Raw genomic sequence first — 14,133 nt, 5'->3', positions numbered from 1 at the left:
TTCAGCTGGGCGGGGCGCTGCCGGTACTTCCCTCCTGGGGCTCCCGCTCGCAGCTGTCCCCCGGCTTCTGCTCGATGCCACGGTTTTCGGCGCTGTCCTGCTGTGCCCCAAAGAAGGAAGGCGGGAAAAAGGCGAGAAGAATGGAGCTCTCCTCCTTCCTGCCTTCCGTCTTTGGGGCCCAGCAGGACAGCGCCGAAAACCGTGGCATCGAGCAGGAGCCAGGGGACAGCTGCGAGCGGGAGCTCAGTGCAAGGAGCCGCTGACTGCGGGCCCCAATTTGCCCGGGGCCCGGTAGCGCGCTCCCTGTAGTACCCGTCTATCGGCGGCCCTGGCTTTGCGCCATGAAGAGAAAACGGCAGCAGGAAAAAGTCGGCCGTTTTCTCTTCATGGCGCAAAGCCACACAGTCCCGGACTCTCGGATTCCTCGCCCCAAGCCAGGAGGCGGTGGCGGAGAAGAGTGGGCGGATCAAAAAAGGTTGGGAAACACTGGTCTGGAGCAGCGTTTCCCAACCGGTGTGCCGGCGGAGGAGAGTGGGCGGATCGGGCGGGCAATGGGGCAGGACGGAGAAGCCAGGGGCGCGTTTGGCCGGAGGCACCGTGGGGAGCAGGGGCAGGGTGGTGCGGCAGTAGGAGTAAAGGGAGCCGCGGCTGCCCCTGCCTCCCCACGGTGCCTCCGGCCAAACGCGCCCCTGGCTTCTCCGCCCTGCCCCATTGCCCGCCCGATCCGCCCACTCTCCTCCGCCGCCTCTCGCCGCGGCACACCTGACAGTGTCTCGCGGCACACCACTGTGCCGCGGCACACCGGTTGGGAAACGCTGCTCCAGACCAGTGTTTTCCAACCTTTTTTGAGCCGCGGCACATTATTCATATTTTCAAAATTCTGGGGAACACTGAAGGGGGGGGGGGCTAAAGAAAAGTTTGGACAAAAAAAAATCTCTTCCTCCATTTCACTCTATTTCTCCCTCCCTCTTTCTCTCCCTTCCTTCCCTTCTTTCTCTTTCTCAATCCCTCTTTCTTTCTTCCTCTCTTTTTTGCTCTCTTTCTCTCTCCCTCCTTCCCTCCCTCTATGTCTTTCCCTCTCCCTATTTCTCCCCTCTCTTTCTCTCTCTCTCTTGCTTTCTTTCCCTCTCTTTCTCTTGCTTTCTTTCTCTCTCATTCTCTCTTCCCTCCTTTTTCTCTCTCTCTCTTTCACTCTCGTTCACCACGCCAGCAACAGAGAGAAAAAGAAAGAGAGAGAGAGAGAGACGGAGAGAGAATGGAGGGCGCCGTTGTCTTCGCCTCCGCCCGCCGGCTCTGCAGCTAAGAGGCAGCAGCCATCAGCCCCCTCGCCCTCCCAGACGTCCCCAGCGCCCGGCCACGCGCCGCCTCCCGTTAGCCCGGCCGACTTTTCCCTGCTGCCGTTTTCTCTTCATGGCGCAAAGCCACACAGTCCCGGACTCCCAGATCGCTCGCTTCTCCGGCCAGCAAGCCGGCTGCCCGGCGCGGCGCTTTCCTAGGCAGATGGCTTTGCTGACCGGAGAAGCGAGCGATCCGGGAGTCCGGGACTGTGTGGCTTTGCGCCATGAAGAGAAAACGGCAGCAGGGAAAAGTCGGCCGGGCTAATGGGAGGCAGCGCGTGGCCGGGCGCTGGGGACGTCTAGGAGGGCGAGGGGGTTGATGGTTGCTGCCTCTTAGTTGCAGAGGCGAAGACAACGGCGCCCTCAATTCTCTCTCCGGCGGCGGAGGAGAGGGGGCAGATCGCGCCCCAAGACAGGAGGCGGCAGCGGCGAGTGGGCGGATCGGGCGGGCAATGGGGCAGGGCAGAGAAGCCAGGGGCGCGTTTGGCAGGAGGCACCGTGGGGAGGCAGGGGCAGCCGCGGCTCCCTTTACTCCTACTGCCGCACCTCCCCGCCCCTGCCTCCTTTTCCCCGCCTTTCTTCTTTGGGGCCCAGCAGGAGAGCGCCGGAAACAGCTGCATCGGGCAGCAGCCGGGGGACAGCTGCGAGTGGGAGCTCCAGGTTGGAGGCACTGGCGGTCCGGCACTGGCATCGCCCCGCCCAGCTGGAACTTCCAAAGACTTCACGGCTCACCTGGCCGTGTCTCGTGGCACAGTAGTGTGCCGCGGCACACCGGTTGGGAAACGCTGCTCCAGACTATACAGATTGAGTTCATCAAGTCTTTCCTGATACTTTTATGCTTAAGACCTTCCACTATTCTTGTAGCCTGTCTTTGGACCCGTTCAATTTTGTCAATATCTTTTTGTAGGTGAGGTCTCCAGAACTGAACACAGTATTCCAAATGTGGTCTCACCAGCACCAGGAATGGTTACTTTGTGATATTAATAACACAACCTCTTTCCACCAAAATTGTGTTAAAGTTGTGTTAAGGGTAAAAATTGGCCCAAAGGCAAAGAACCACCACTATTTAAAAATGTAACTATATTTAAAAATATAACTATAGAAGTCCAATTTTATCAATCAATGTTTACAGAAGGTAACTAGAGAAAGTTCTATTTTTTTAAAGCACCTGACATTAGGTCAAGAAGCAATGAGTGGAAACTAATCAAGGAGAGAAGCAACTTAGAACTAAGGGGAAATTGCCTTATAGTTAGAACAATTTATCAGTGGAACAAGCCTCCAGAAGTTGTGAATACTCCAACAGTGAAAGTTTTAAAGAAGAAAGTAGATAATAATCATTTGTCTGAAGTGGTGTAGTAGGGTAACCTGCTTAAGCAGGGGGTTGGACTATAAGAGAGACGGGCTGGTGCAGTGGTACCATATTCCTTATGGTATAAATCTGAGGTGTGCAAGATTTTAGGTCCATATCCTAAAATTTTCCACACCTCAGTTTTATACCATAAGGAATATATGTGCAAAGTTTCATTGAAATTGAAGGTGGTCGAATGGGGACATCTGGTCCACTTGACAAAGAATGACCCAATTCATGAGTATATACACTGTACTGAAAATACACGTGGAAGACATTTTGCTTGTTAATTTGGAATAGCTATAAATTAAAAGGATGCTAGATTTACAAACCTGCTGCAAAAAAAGTGACAAAGTTGTCTACCATATTTTCATCATCAGATTCCTCCTGATCTGTCACAGACAAGAAAGAAAAAAGCTACTAAAGGATATCAATTCAAGTTCAGCAGCATTTTAAAAAATACAACACCTATTAGAAGCATAATTGGGCTACTCAAAGAAATATCAGATGAACAAAAGGGAAGAAATATTAAAGGAATGTATAAAACCAGTTCTATTTATTATTTTAATTCCTATTATTCTAATTCCAGATGCAAGACACTGAAGAAGAAAATAATTCTCAAACTATTTTATAAAAATGCAATCTTACTCAATTTCATTTTGACATTTTACTGATGAAAATTGAATTAAACTATATAATATAAATACACACAGTCTTAAAAACTTCATTTTAAGATTTTGAAAAATCTTCTAGTGAACAAATTTGAACTTGAACTACTATAGTGCTTTGCCTCTTGTAATTTTCATGTTTGCATTGTCATAATTACATTTTCTTTAATTAATTGAACTTTTGAAAATAAAGGATACTCCCTATCTTCAATTAGTTCAAAAACCAAATATTTTTAATAAATTAATTAATAACATTAATTATTTTTTATTAATTAAATTATAAAATCTTCATAAACATTTCTTTAATTTATAAAGTCTTCATAAACATTACTTTCGAGCTTCTGAAAGTAAACCAAGACAAAAAAACCAGAAAGAGGTATTTGTGATTTTGACATGTATTTATATCCAGAGGCAAAAACATTGCAAGATGATAATGACATCCACATTTGATATAAAGTTGGAAAAGTAGTAAGTATGTAAAAAATTCTGCAATAAGCAAAACAGTAGATATCTCTATTCCTGTGAATGTATGAAAAAGTGAGAAAGGATATAATAGGGGTTTCTTTCTTCCCCCTGGAGTCTCCTTTATATCAGCTGGTTTGCTTCTTTGTATTGCCTTCCTAAATATGCCCATGTCACACCAACACTCCGCAGTCTGCATTGGTTGCCGATCGGTTTCCGGTCACAATTCAAAGTGTTGGTTATGACCTATAAAGCCCTTCATGGCATCGGACCAGAATATCTCCGGGACTGTCTTCTGCCGCACGAATCCCAGCGACCAGTTAGGTCCCACAGAGTTGGCCTTCTCCGGGTCCCATCGACTAAACAATGTCGTTTGGCGGGACCCAGGGGAAGAGCCTTCTCTGTGGCGGCCCTGACCCTCTGGAATCAATCCCCCCAGATATCAGAGTGGCCCCCACCCTCCTTGCCTTTCGTAAGCTCCTTAAAACCCACTTCTGTCGTCAGGCATGGGGGAATTGAAATTTCCCTTCTCCCTAGGCTTATAAAATTTATGCATGGTATGTCTGTATGTATGATTGGTTTCTTAAATTGGGGTTTTTTACATTACTTTTAATATTAGATTTGTTCCTATTGTCTTTTTACTGTTGTTAGCCGCCCCGAGTCTACGGAGAGGGGCGGCATACAAATAAAATAAGTAAGTAAGTAAGTAAGTAAGTAAGTAAGTAAGTAAGTAAGTAAGTAAGTAAGTAAGTAAGTAAGTAAGTAAGTAGATAGATAGATAGATAGATAGATAGATAGATAGATAGATAAATAGATAAATAGATAAATAGATAAATAGATAAATAGATAAACAGATAAACAGATAAACAAACAAACAAATAAATAAATAATCTCCCCTATCATTCATTTTGAACTTTCTTTATAACTTTCTTTTGGTCTGAACATTGTTGTTTGGCTCCCTTAGTGAGTTGAGCTGCTTTTCATGGATGTCAGTTTTTTTGCTACTGGGTAACTAATTGTCTTTCAAAGAAGACATTCTCACGGTATAATCCATCCATAAAATTGGTTTCTTTATCCAGCACCTGTAACCTTCTAAAATGTGAACCCAATGCATTGCTTTTTCTAGGAAATCAAAATTACTATAAAATATTAATTTAATCAAAGTGACAAATGCATAGTTATTAAGCTTTTTCCATAAAAAGATTGACTACCTGCGCTCTTCAATATCTGGGTGAGAATATCTAATGGGATAGATTCTTCATTCTGGATGGCTTTCCGCCTTTGTGTGATACACTCCTTTCCAGTGCGACGTAACAATCTGAGACTTTCACAAACCTCCTGTATCTCTTTTCTATTCCTTGGCAGATACTAAGCAAATAACAAAAAATCATCATAAACAGGAGGGCATTCTTTAACATTATTAAGCAATGGTGTTGTGATTGCTGAAGTCTAAACACATGGTTAAATTCTAGTTAAGGAAACACAGACCACAATTCCCACAAAACATTATCTAGTCAGTAGTGCCTACATTACAGAACTTTATGAATACATCATTTTAAGATGGATTGGGGATTTGCAGACCTGTAGTAAGAAAAACACACCAAGGAAATCAACAGGAATCTGAAGGAACAATAAAACACAGTTTATTGTATTTCTTTTGCAAAAGGACCCCAAATGAATGGAGAATTACGAGGTCTCCGAATCCAAACCATGGCATTTTAATCTGATGATTCCCTAGAACTTTACATCATTTCAGACACCTGCATATTTCCTCTATCTAATGGTCAGCGTGTCCCTTTCTCACACTTTCTCGCAGCACAAACATATCCTCTCTAAGCATAATCACATCCTGTTTATGAGAATAGAGCAGCAGAAAGAAAGCTGACATGCAAGAAAATACATTTTGGTTATACAATATAATATGTTATAAAGATGGTTGTGCCATTGCTCATATAGCATGTCTTATTTCTTATAAGAATAAGGTTCCATTTCTCACAACCTGGACATATAAATGCTTTCCGTACACAATTTTCTACACTATTGTTTCCCCATTCTTTGTTTCTTATTAGGTATGTCCAAAGCATTTAGCATGCAAACTATTTTGTGCATACATCAGGTATTTCCAGGTAGTCTGTGCCTGACCAATCATACATAATTAATTCAGTACATTTTTGGTCCAGCCTGATCCTCATTATGCAAAAACTGAGTTGTTGCGGGAAAGCTATAAATCTGGGAAAAGGAAGAAAAAGAAGACCAGCATCAAAATTAATAGACTCAAAATACAGGGCCGATGGGGGGGCAGCATTGGAAGAACTGAAAGGCTAACTTAGGAAAATCATCACAGAGAAAATCTTACTATATGATCATTAAGAATCAGCAAGGACTTGATAGGACATAATAAATCGATCAGATCTCAATTCACCCCAAAAATTGGCCAAATTTTTGAGCTACAATGTGTTTGTTGCTATATCGGAATAAAATATTTTACTATGTGTATACCCACCAAAACCCTCATTGTGTATTGGACAAAATCAATAAATAAAATAAATAAAAAATAAAACTTGTTTCTTAGTTTGTGAACTCTCCTTCACCATATACCACAACTGCATATCTTGCAATTCTGATATCATATCCTCTCCTACTTTATAATACAAAAGCACACACTTACAGTAAAAGTATAACAGAGTTCGATAGGAACTTTGAGATCTTCTAGTCCAACCCCCTGCTTAAGCAGAAGAGCCTATATATGATTCCGGATAAATGGCTGTCCAATCTCTTCTTAAAAATCTCCTGTGATAGAGCACTCACAACTTCTGGAGGCAAGCTGTTCCACTGATTTAATTGTTCTGTGAAGAAATTTCTCCTTAGTTCTAGCTTGGATCTCTCGTTGATAAGTTTCCAAACATTACTTCTTGTCTGGCCCTCAAATACTTTGGAGAATAGGTTAATTCCCTCTGTGGCAGCCCCTGAAATATTGGAAGACTGCTATTTTTAATTATATATCTTTAATCATGAACTTAACAAATTTTGTTCCCCATTTTCAGTACAGTGCAGCTAGCCTGATTTTTCCAAGGCTGAGCCTCCCAGATGTGCCTCTTTAGTCAGCAAAGTCAACACTAAGCTAAAGTGACCAGATTATAATTTAGCTAAAGTGGGACACCATTGCGTGTGGGGGGGAAGGACGGATGACTTGTGTGTGTGTGTGTATGTGTAAAAATAAATTTAGGGCAGTGACAGCAGGTGGGGGTGTGGTTCCTCCTGGCCCGGACGGTGCAGGGCCGCTTGCTGAGGAGGGTGATGGCCTCGGCGGCATCCGCAGGGAGGCTCAGGCCCCCCACGTGGATGAGCAGGAGGGCCGGACGGGCGAGGGACATCTTCTTTGAGGAGGTAGGGGGCAATGAGCAGGAGGACCGGCGGGCAAGGGGCATCTTCCTTGAGGAGGCAGGCCGGGCGGACTTTTGAGGAGGCAGGGGGAGACGAGCAGGAGGGCCTGGCGGTCTTTTGAGGAGAAAGGTGGAGACAGAAAGGAGGGCTGTGAGGGCTTTTGAGGAGGCAGCCGGGAGAGCTTTTGAGGAGGCTGGGGGAGACAGAAAGGAGGGCCTAGCAGGCTTTTGAGGAGGCAGGGGGAGACAGAAAGGAGGGCCGGGAGAGCTTTTGAGGAGGCAGGGGGAGATGAGCCAGGGGGCCTGGCAGGCTTTTGAGGAGGCAGGGGGAGACAGAAAGGAGGGCCGGGTGGGTGAGGGGCATCTTCTTTGAGGAGGTGGGGGGAAGGGGAAAGTCATGTGGGGTTTCTCGCATTCCCTCACGCCGTCATTTTCCTCAACCTCGGTGGCTTTGAAGGCATGTGGGGACTTCCAACTCCCAGAGTTCCCTGTAGTACTTTTAGAAAACTTAAGAAATTTTAGAAATAACTTTATTGTCACTTTGAATGCACACTAAATCACTGTATGTTATATTCTCCAAAGCTAAGGTGATCAGATGTCCCGTTTTTTAAAAATCGGGACTTTTTGAAAATACCATGGGACAAGGGACAAATTGCTCAAAAGTGGGACTGTCCCACCAAAAACTGGACGTCTGGTCACCTTACACTAGGTGTAACAGGACTGGTAATATCAGCACAGAGTATCAGCTTCACCACTCAACAAAGAACAGATGAAAACAACCTGTTCTAGCAAAACAGAGAATAATATTTCTTGGTTCCCACTGATGGAATTTCTGATTGGAGACTTATGGAGTTTGCATTATGGACAAATATAGATCAAAATATTGAGCCAAGGCCACATCTACATTTGACCAACAATAGGACAGCTTTGAAAAGGGGAAGAGAAAAGTCTATACTGACCTTGAAAAATGGATTTCGTCCTTTACTCATCCCCTTCATGACCATGGTAAACGCATGAGGAAAAGGTGTTTGGTCACAGTGTAGTGTGTTTAGTTCCAAGCCAAATGCCACCTGATAATAATTGAGAAAAATGAGCAGGATGAGATATCTTTGTTTATAGTTGTTTTCTTCTGAGAATAGCAACTTTAGACAGCAATAGTTCAAAACAATAATATAAAACTCTGCAACTAAGTAAAGAGATTTAAAAAACAGGCTCTATGTATAATATGCCATGCATTTTTGTAAACAGTGCCGACCTTATTAGATACTAGCTATTTGTAACCAATTACAAAAAACACTCAGATAACTACCCAGTGAAGTAAAACGTGAATCTTCCCCAGCCCTTTGCTTTTTTTGTGAAACATATTATCACAAAGCCCTTTTGATTATGGACATGTGCTGGCCTCTGCATTAGAGATATTTTCTTATTTTAATGGGAAAATGGAATTCATTTACCTTTGCAATGATGTCTATGGTCAGCCGTCTGAGCAGGCTCATCATATCCACTTCAACCTCCCCATCTGCTTTTTCATTCAGCGTTTTCATGAGGTCTTCTGCTTGGTCATTAAAGATCTCCATCAAACCAATCAAGTAACTGTGCAATGAAAGATATGTTGCTTTCAAAAGAGCTTTCTTTGTGTGTATGGAAAGATAGATTTATAAATCAAGCCAAGAGAGACACTACAATACAACCCATTAGAAAAAAAGTGCATTATTATTATTGTTGTTGTTGTTGTTGTTGTTGTTTTGTTGTTGTTGTTGTTATTATTATTATTATTATTATTATTATTATTATTATTATTATTAATTAGACTTGTATGCCGCCCCTCTTCGAGGACCCAGAGTGGCTCACAACATACAATACAGAACAATGTGTACACAAATCTAATAGTTAAAACAGTAAGCTAAAAATCCCATTATGTTAAAAAATAGTCAGTCTACTCAATCACATCCACACATAACATTTAGCAGTCAGAGAAGAAGGGGGCATGATATAGCTGCCCCATGCCTGGTGACATAGATGGGTCTTAAGGGTCTTGCAAAAGGTGAGAAGGGTGGGGGCAGTGTGAATCTCTGGATTCCAGAGGGCCGGGGCCGCCACAGAGAAGGCTCTTCCCCTAGGCCCCACCAGATGACATTGTCTGGTCGATAGGACCTGGAGAAGGCCAACTCTGTGGGACCTAATCGGCCTCTGGGATTTGTGCGGCAGAAGGCAGTCCCGTAAGTAATTTGGTCCGATTGGTTTCCAGACACAATTCAAAGTGTTGATGATGACCTATAAAGCCCTATAGGTCATCATCAACACTTTGAATTGTGTCTGGAAACCAATCGGCAGCCAATGCAGGCCGCAGAGTGTTGAAGAAACATGGGTGTATCTGGGAAGACCCATGATGGCTCGCCCGGCTGCATTCTGCATGATTTGAAGTTTCTGAACACTCTTCAAAGGTAGCCCCATGTAGAGAGCATTGCAGTAGTCGAACCTCGATGTGATAAGGGGATGAGTGACTGTGAGCAGAGACTCCCTATCCAGATAGGGCTGCAACTGGTGCACCAGGCGAATCTGGGCAAACGTCCTTCTAGCCACAGCCAAAAGATGGTGTTCTAATGTCAGCTGTGGATCGAGGAGGACACCCAAGTTATGGACCCTCTCTGAGGGGATCAATGATTCCCTCCCCCAGGATAATGGACAGACAGATGGGATTGTCCTTGGAAGGCAAAACCCACAGCCACTCCATCTTATCAGGGTTGAGTTTGATCCTGTTGGCACCCATCCAGACCCTAACAGCCTCCAGGCACCGGCACATCACTTATACTTACACAAATACTCTTAAGGTGTTTCTTTCAAGAATGAATGAATGTAGGATATATCAATCTGTTTATTTAGTTTTTAACTGTGGGTTTTTTAGAATGCAATTTTATGTAGATTTCTAATATGATGTAAGCATCCCTGAGTCTCAGGAGAAGGGCGCCATAGAAATTGAATTAATAAAATAACAAATAAATAAAATAACATAGAAACATAGAAGATTGACGGCATCTAGTCTGCCCTACTATTTCCTGTATTTTTATCTTAGGATGTATATATGTTTATCCCAGACATGTTTAAATTCAGTTACTGTGGATTTACCAACCACGTCTGCTGGAAGTTTGTTCCAAGGATCTACTACTCTTTCAGTAAAATAATATTTTAATAATAAGAGAGAACTAGACCTTTGGGGGGGGAGGTTTGAAGAAGTTTTGAAGAGCTGAGGAAGCTTTTTGAATGAGAAATTAAACGTCTTCAAAAGAAAATACCAGAAATTTAGTTGCCTCTTGAAAAAAGCACCCTTGGGACAACCATGACCTGGACGACTGAGAATCTTCACAGACACATATATTACAAGTTTATTTAATGAAGGAGGTCCTTGTGTCAATTAAATAAATAAATGAATAAATGAATTCCATGTTATCTACCTTCCCACGATGTTTATGTATTCCAAATATTCACATAGCTTCAAACATCGTACAGGAACCAAGGAATACAGTATGATAACAAAAGAAATTTCATTGCATGATCAGAATTATGTAGTTATTAATTCTATTTGAAATGACATCCCTTAAAAAGTATCTAATAATATTCCAAATATCCAAATATTCCAAGAATTCCTCCCTTCCCTTACTTTCGACTGAATGCTGGATCCATAATTTTTCGCTGTTTGTGCCAATGATTATAGTCAAGATCGGTTACCAAGCCATTCCCTAAAAATCTGAAAAAGGAGAGGGAAAAAATAATTTGGTATGTAGTACTTTTTAGCCAGCTTCAATAACCTACAAAATCATGCGTGCCAAGAAATTTAATTTCCTTCTTACATGTTGGCTTCCTCATCTGGCAAACTCAGCTTACATTAAGTGCAAACCATAGTAATAAGGTCTCTGCTAATAATTGCAATTTGTCGGCAGTGGGTATCAATGGAAATAATTTATTCAACCTCTATGCTGTTTAACTCTTAATGACAAAAGGTGGCTCACAACAATCAAAGAAATTACAATAACAAATAAATAAAGATAAAAGATCTTTATCTCCATTTATTTCATTTCAAGTCAGAAACAGAACAAATCTTGATGGACAATACATGTTAAATGTTTCGCTGGAAAATAAGAGATGAATCCATTTTATTGAGTCAACAGAAATTATTTCACAATTTTGAATGCCACTGACTATGACAATCTTCTATAGTGCCCGACTTAATATTTAGGGGCCTTAGTCTGCCTGTTCAAGCCTTGGTTTCACCTTGTTGTTGGGTGAAATTTCCCAGGTAAACCAGCATTTCAGAGTTTGTTTTTCATCAATATAATGTACTTCACTGATTTACATTGAGATTGGACAGTAATTCTGATTTAAATAATTTTTATCAAAGACTTTTGAAATATATTTGCAAACCAATCTTGGGAATTAGAAGGCTTTCCTGGTCATCCATTAATGCATTTTAATATGTCATATATCATTTTGCTTTAGCTTACCTTACACCAAACAAACTGAAAAGTCGGCTATATATCCTTGGGTCCTTTGAATACTGTGGTGACATCAAGTATTCCTAAAATTAAATTCCTCTGATAAGCCCTTTACTGAGTATTCTTAATGTTGTCATATTAATCTTTACAATAAATTTTATAGAGTATATATAAACATTTATGGAGAACTGTGAATCCTTTTTGTTGTCTCAGTTTTGGATACAGTGTGTGTGTGTGTAATTTTTTGTCAAGTCACCCTGCTATATTGAAAAAGCATCACAGCTTCCTTTTTGTCTCTCGGTGCCATCAGGGGCCATATTCCAAGGCAGATAAGTTTTTTATAGCCGAGAACTATAATCTATAAATGTAACGTATTCCTTTTCATTATCAGCAAAATATGTTACACACACACACACACAAAATCATCTTATTTTAATGAGTTTATAATCCCTTGCAGCAGTGTTTCCCAACCTTGGCCACTTGAAGATACCTGGACTTCAACTCCCAGAATTTCCCAACCAGCATTTGCTGGCTGGGGAATTCTGGGAGTTGAAGTCCAAATATCTTCAAGTGGCCAAGGTTGGGAAACACTACCTTGCAGGATAGAGTCTGAGCAACAGAATGGAGCTAGCAGAGTGTTTACTGGCCAGATACCATACCTGTCGCCAATGTGGATTTTTCTTCAGCAGATATATTCCCATTGTGCCCAGAGAGAGAACTATATATATTTGAGAGGGAAATACTGTATATATCCATCTCAAATCCTCATGCGCCCTCACCAACCAGTGCCTTTCATAAACTCCCTTGCACACATCTTGGCCCCCTCCACACTTCCCTTACATTTTCCCCGACCTTCACCCACAAACTCTGAGTTTCTTCACCGACTGCCCTCCACCCATCCTCAACCGTCTTTGTCTCTCTCTCACATCCTTGCACAGCCACCCTTACCCACACTGCCTTTTGTACAAGCCTTACATTCTCATGTACCGCTCTGACACTCACCACATCATTCCTGCACCTCCTGCACTCTTGCTGCGTCTCCCAAACTATGGTCCATCTCTAGGGCACTCTCACTTACTGATTTTGGTTGTGAGAAGCTGTCAGGAATTTGATTCGCCTCGCTTGGGATTCAATTAACAGTAGAACCCTGACTGCAAAGTATTTATTTTATTTTAGTTTATTTTAGTTTATTTTAGTTTATTTTAGTTTATTATTATTATTTATTTATTTATTTATTTATTTATTTATTTATTTATTTATTTATTTATTTATTTATTTATTTATTTATTTATTTATTTATTTATTTATTTATTTATTTATTTATTTATTTATTTATTTATTTATTTATTTATTTATTTATTTATTTATTTATTTATTTATTACTTAGATTTGTATGCCGCCCCTCTCCGAAGACTCGGGGCGGCTCACAACACGTGGAAACAAATCATAAATAATCTGACAATTTAAAATATTAAAGATTTAAAAAAGACCCCATATACTAACAGACATACACACAAGCATACCATATATAAATTAAACATGCCCAGGGGAAGATGTTTCAGTTCCCCCATGCCTGACGGCAAAGGTGGGTTTTAAGGAGTTTACGGAAGGCAGGAAGAGTAGGGGCAGTTCTAATCTCCGGGGGGAGTTGGTTCCAGAGGGCCGGTGCCGCCACAGAGAAGGCTCTTCCCCTGGGGCCCGCCAACCGACATTGTTTAGTTGACGGGACCCGGAGAAGGCCCACTCTGTGGGACCTAATCGGTCGCTGGGATTCGTGCGGCAGAAGGCGGTCTCGCAGATTTAATTGGATTTGTATGCTGCCCTTCTCCGAGGACTTGGGGCGGCTCACAGCATATATAAAAACAGAACAATAATGTAAATCCAATTAATAATACAATTTAAAAACAATTAAAAGAAAAACTTATTGACCAAACATTCAACAATCATACTTAAGCATTCAGTGGTCAGGGGGAAGATCTAAAATTCCCAAGCCTGGCAGCAAAGATGAGTTTTTAAGCTCTTTCGGAAGGCAAGGAGGGTTGGGGCAGTGCGAATCTCTGGGGGGAGCTGATTCCAGAGGGTCGGGGCTCCCACAGAAAAGGCTCTTCCCCTAGGTCTTGCCAGCCGACATTGTTTGGTTGATGGGACCCTAAGGAGGCCAACTCTGTGGGACCTCACCGGTCACTGGGATTCGTGTGGCAGAAGGCGGTCTCGGAGATAATTTGGTCCTGTGCCATGTAGGGCTTTATAGGTCATAACCAACACTTTGAATTGTGCCCGGAAACTGATCGGTAACCAATGCAGTTCATGGAGTTATAACAGTTATGAAGCAAACTGCAAAAGAATGCTCAACTTTCACATACCTTCACTCCTTCAGGACTTGATATTAGTAATGAAACTCTGTGAAAAGCATTAAAACGTACAACTGGTCCATATTTCTCAGCC

The 14,133-nt window shown here is 42.1% G+C and overlaps 2 protein-coding genes across 3 annotated transcripts in view; one reads left to right on the top strand and one right to left on the bottom strand.

Moving 5' to 3' along the window:
* EML1 (EMAP like 1) overlaps positions 1 to 14,133 on the top strand; it is a 277,513-nt gene that overhangs the window by 20,353 nt on the left and 243,027 nt on the right. The gene's annotated exons all lie outside the window — the stretch shown is intronic.
* The window catches only part of CYP46A1 (cytochrome P450 family 46 subfamily A member 1), a 36,922-nt gene that overhangs the window by 16,293 nt on the left and 6,496 nt on the right, over positions 1 to 14,133 (bottom strand). For both annotated transcript variants that reach the window (XM_070752442.1, XM_070752433.1), the window contains exons 3-9: positions 14,052 to 14,133; positions 11,698 to 11,771; positions 10,857 to 10,943; positions 8,653 to 8,791; positions 8,158 to 8,268; positions 5,027 to 5,183; positions 3,018 to 3,077 (exon numbers count right to left, since the gene is read on the bottom strand). In XM_070752442.1, coding sequence (XP_070608543.1) covers positions 3,018 to 3,077; positions 5,027 to 5,183; positions 8,158 to 8,268; positions 8,653 to 8,791; positions 10,857 to 10,943; positions 11,698 to 11,771; positions 14,052 to 14,133 — 710 coding nt within the window. The remainder of the gene's footprint in view (positions 1 to 3,017; positions 3,078 to 5,026; positions 5,184 to 8,157; positions 8,269 to 8,652; positions 8,792 to 10,856; positions 10,944 to 11,697; positions 11,772 to 14,051) is intronic.

The sequence above is a fragment of the Erythrolamprus reginae genome, chromosome 1 (assembly GCF_031021105.1).
Source record: "Erythrolamprus reginae isolate rEryReg1 chromosome 1, rEryReg1.hap1, whole genome shotgun sequence".
Taxonomy (NCBI): domain Eukaryota; kingdom Metazoa; phylum Chordata; class Lepidosauria; order Squamata; family Dipsadidae; genus Erythrolamprus; species Erythrolamprus reginae.
This window is presented reverse-complemented; position numbering and strand designations above follow the sequence as displayed.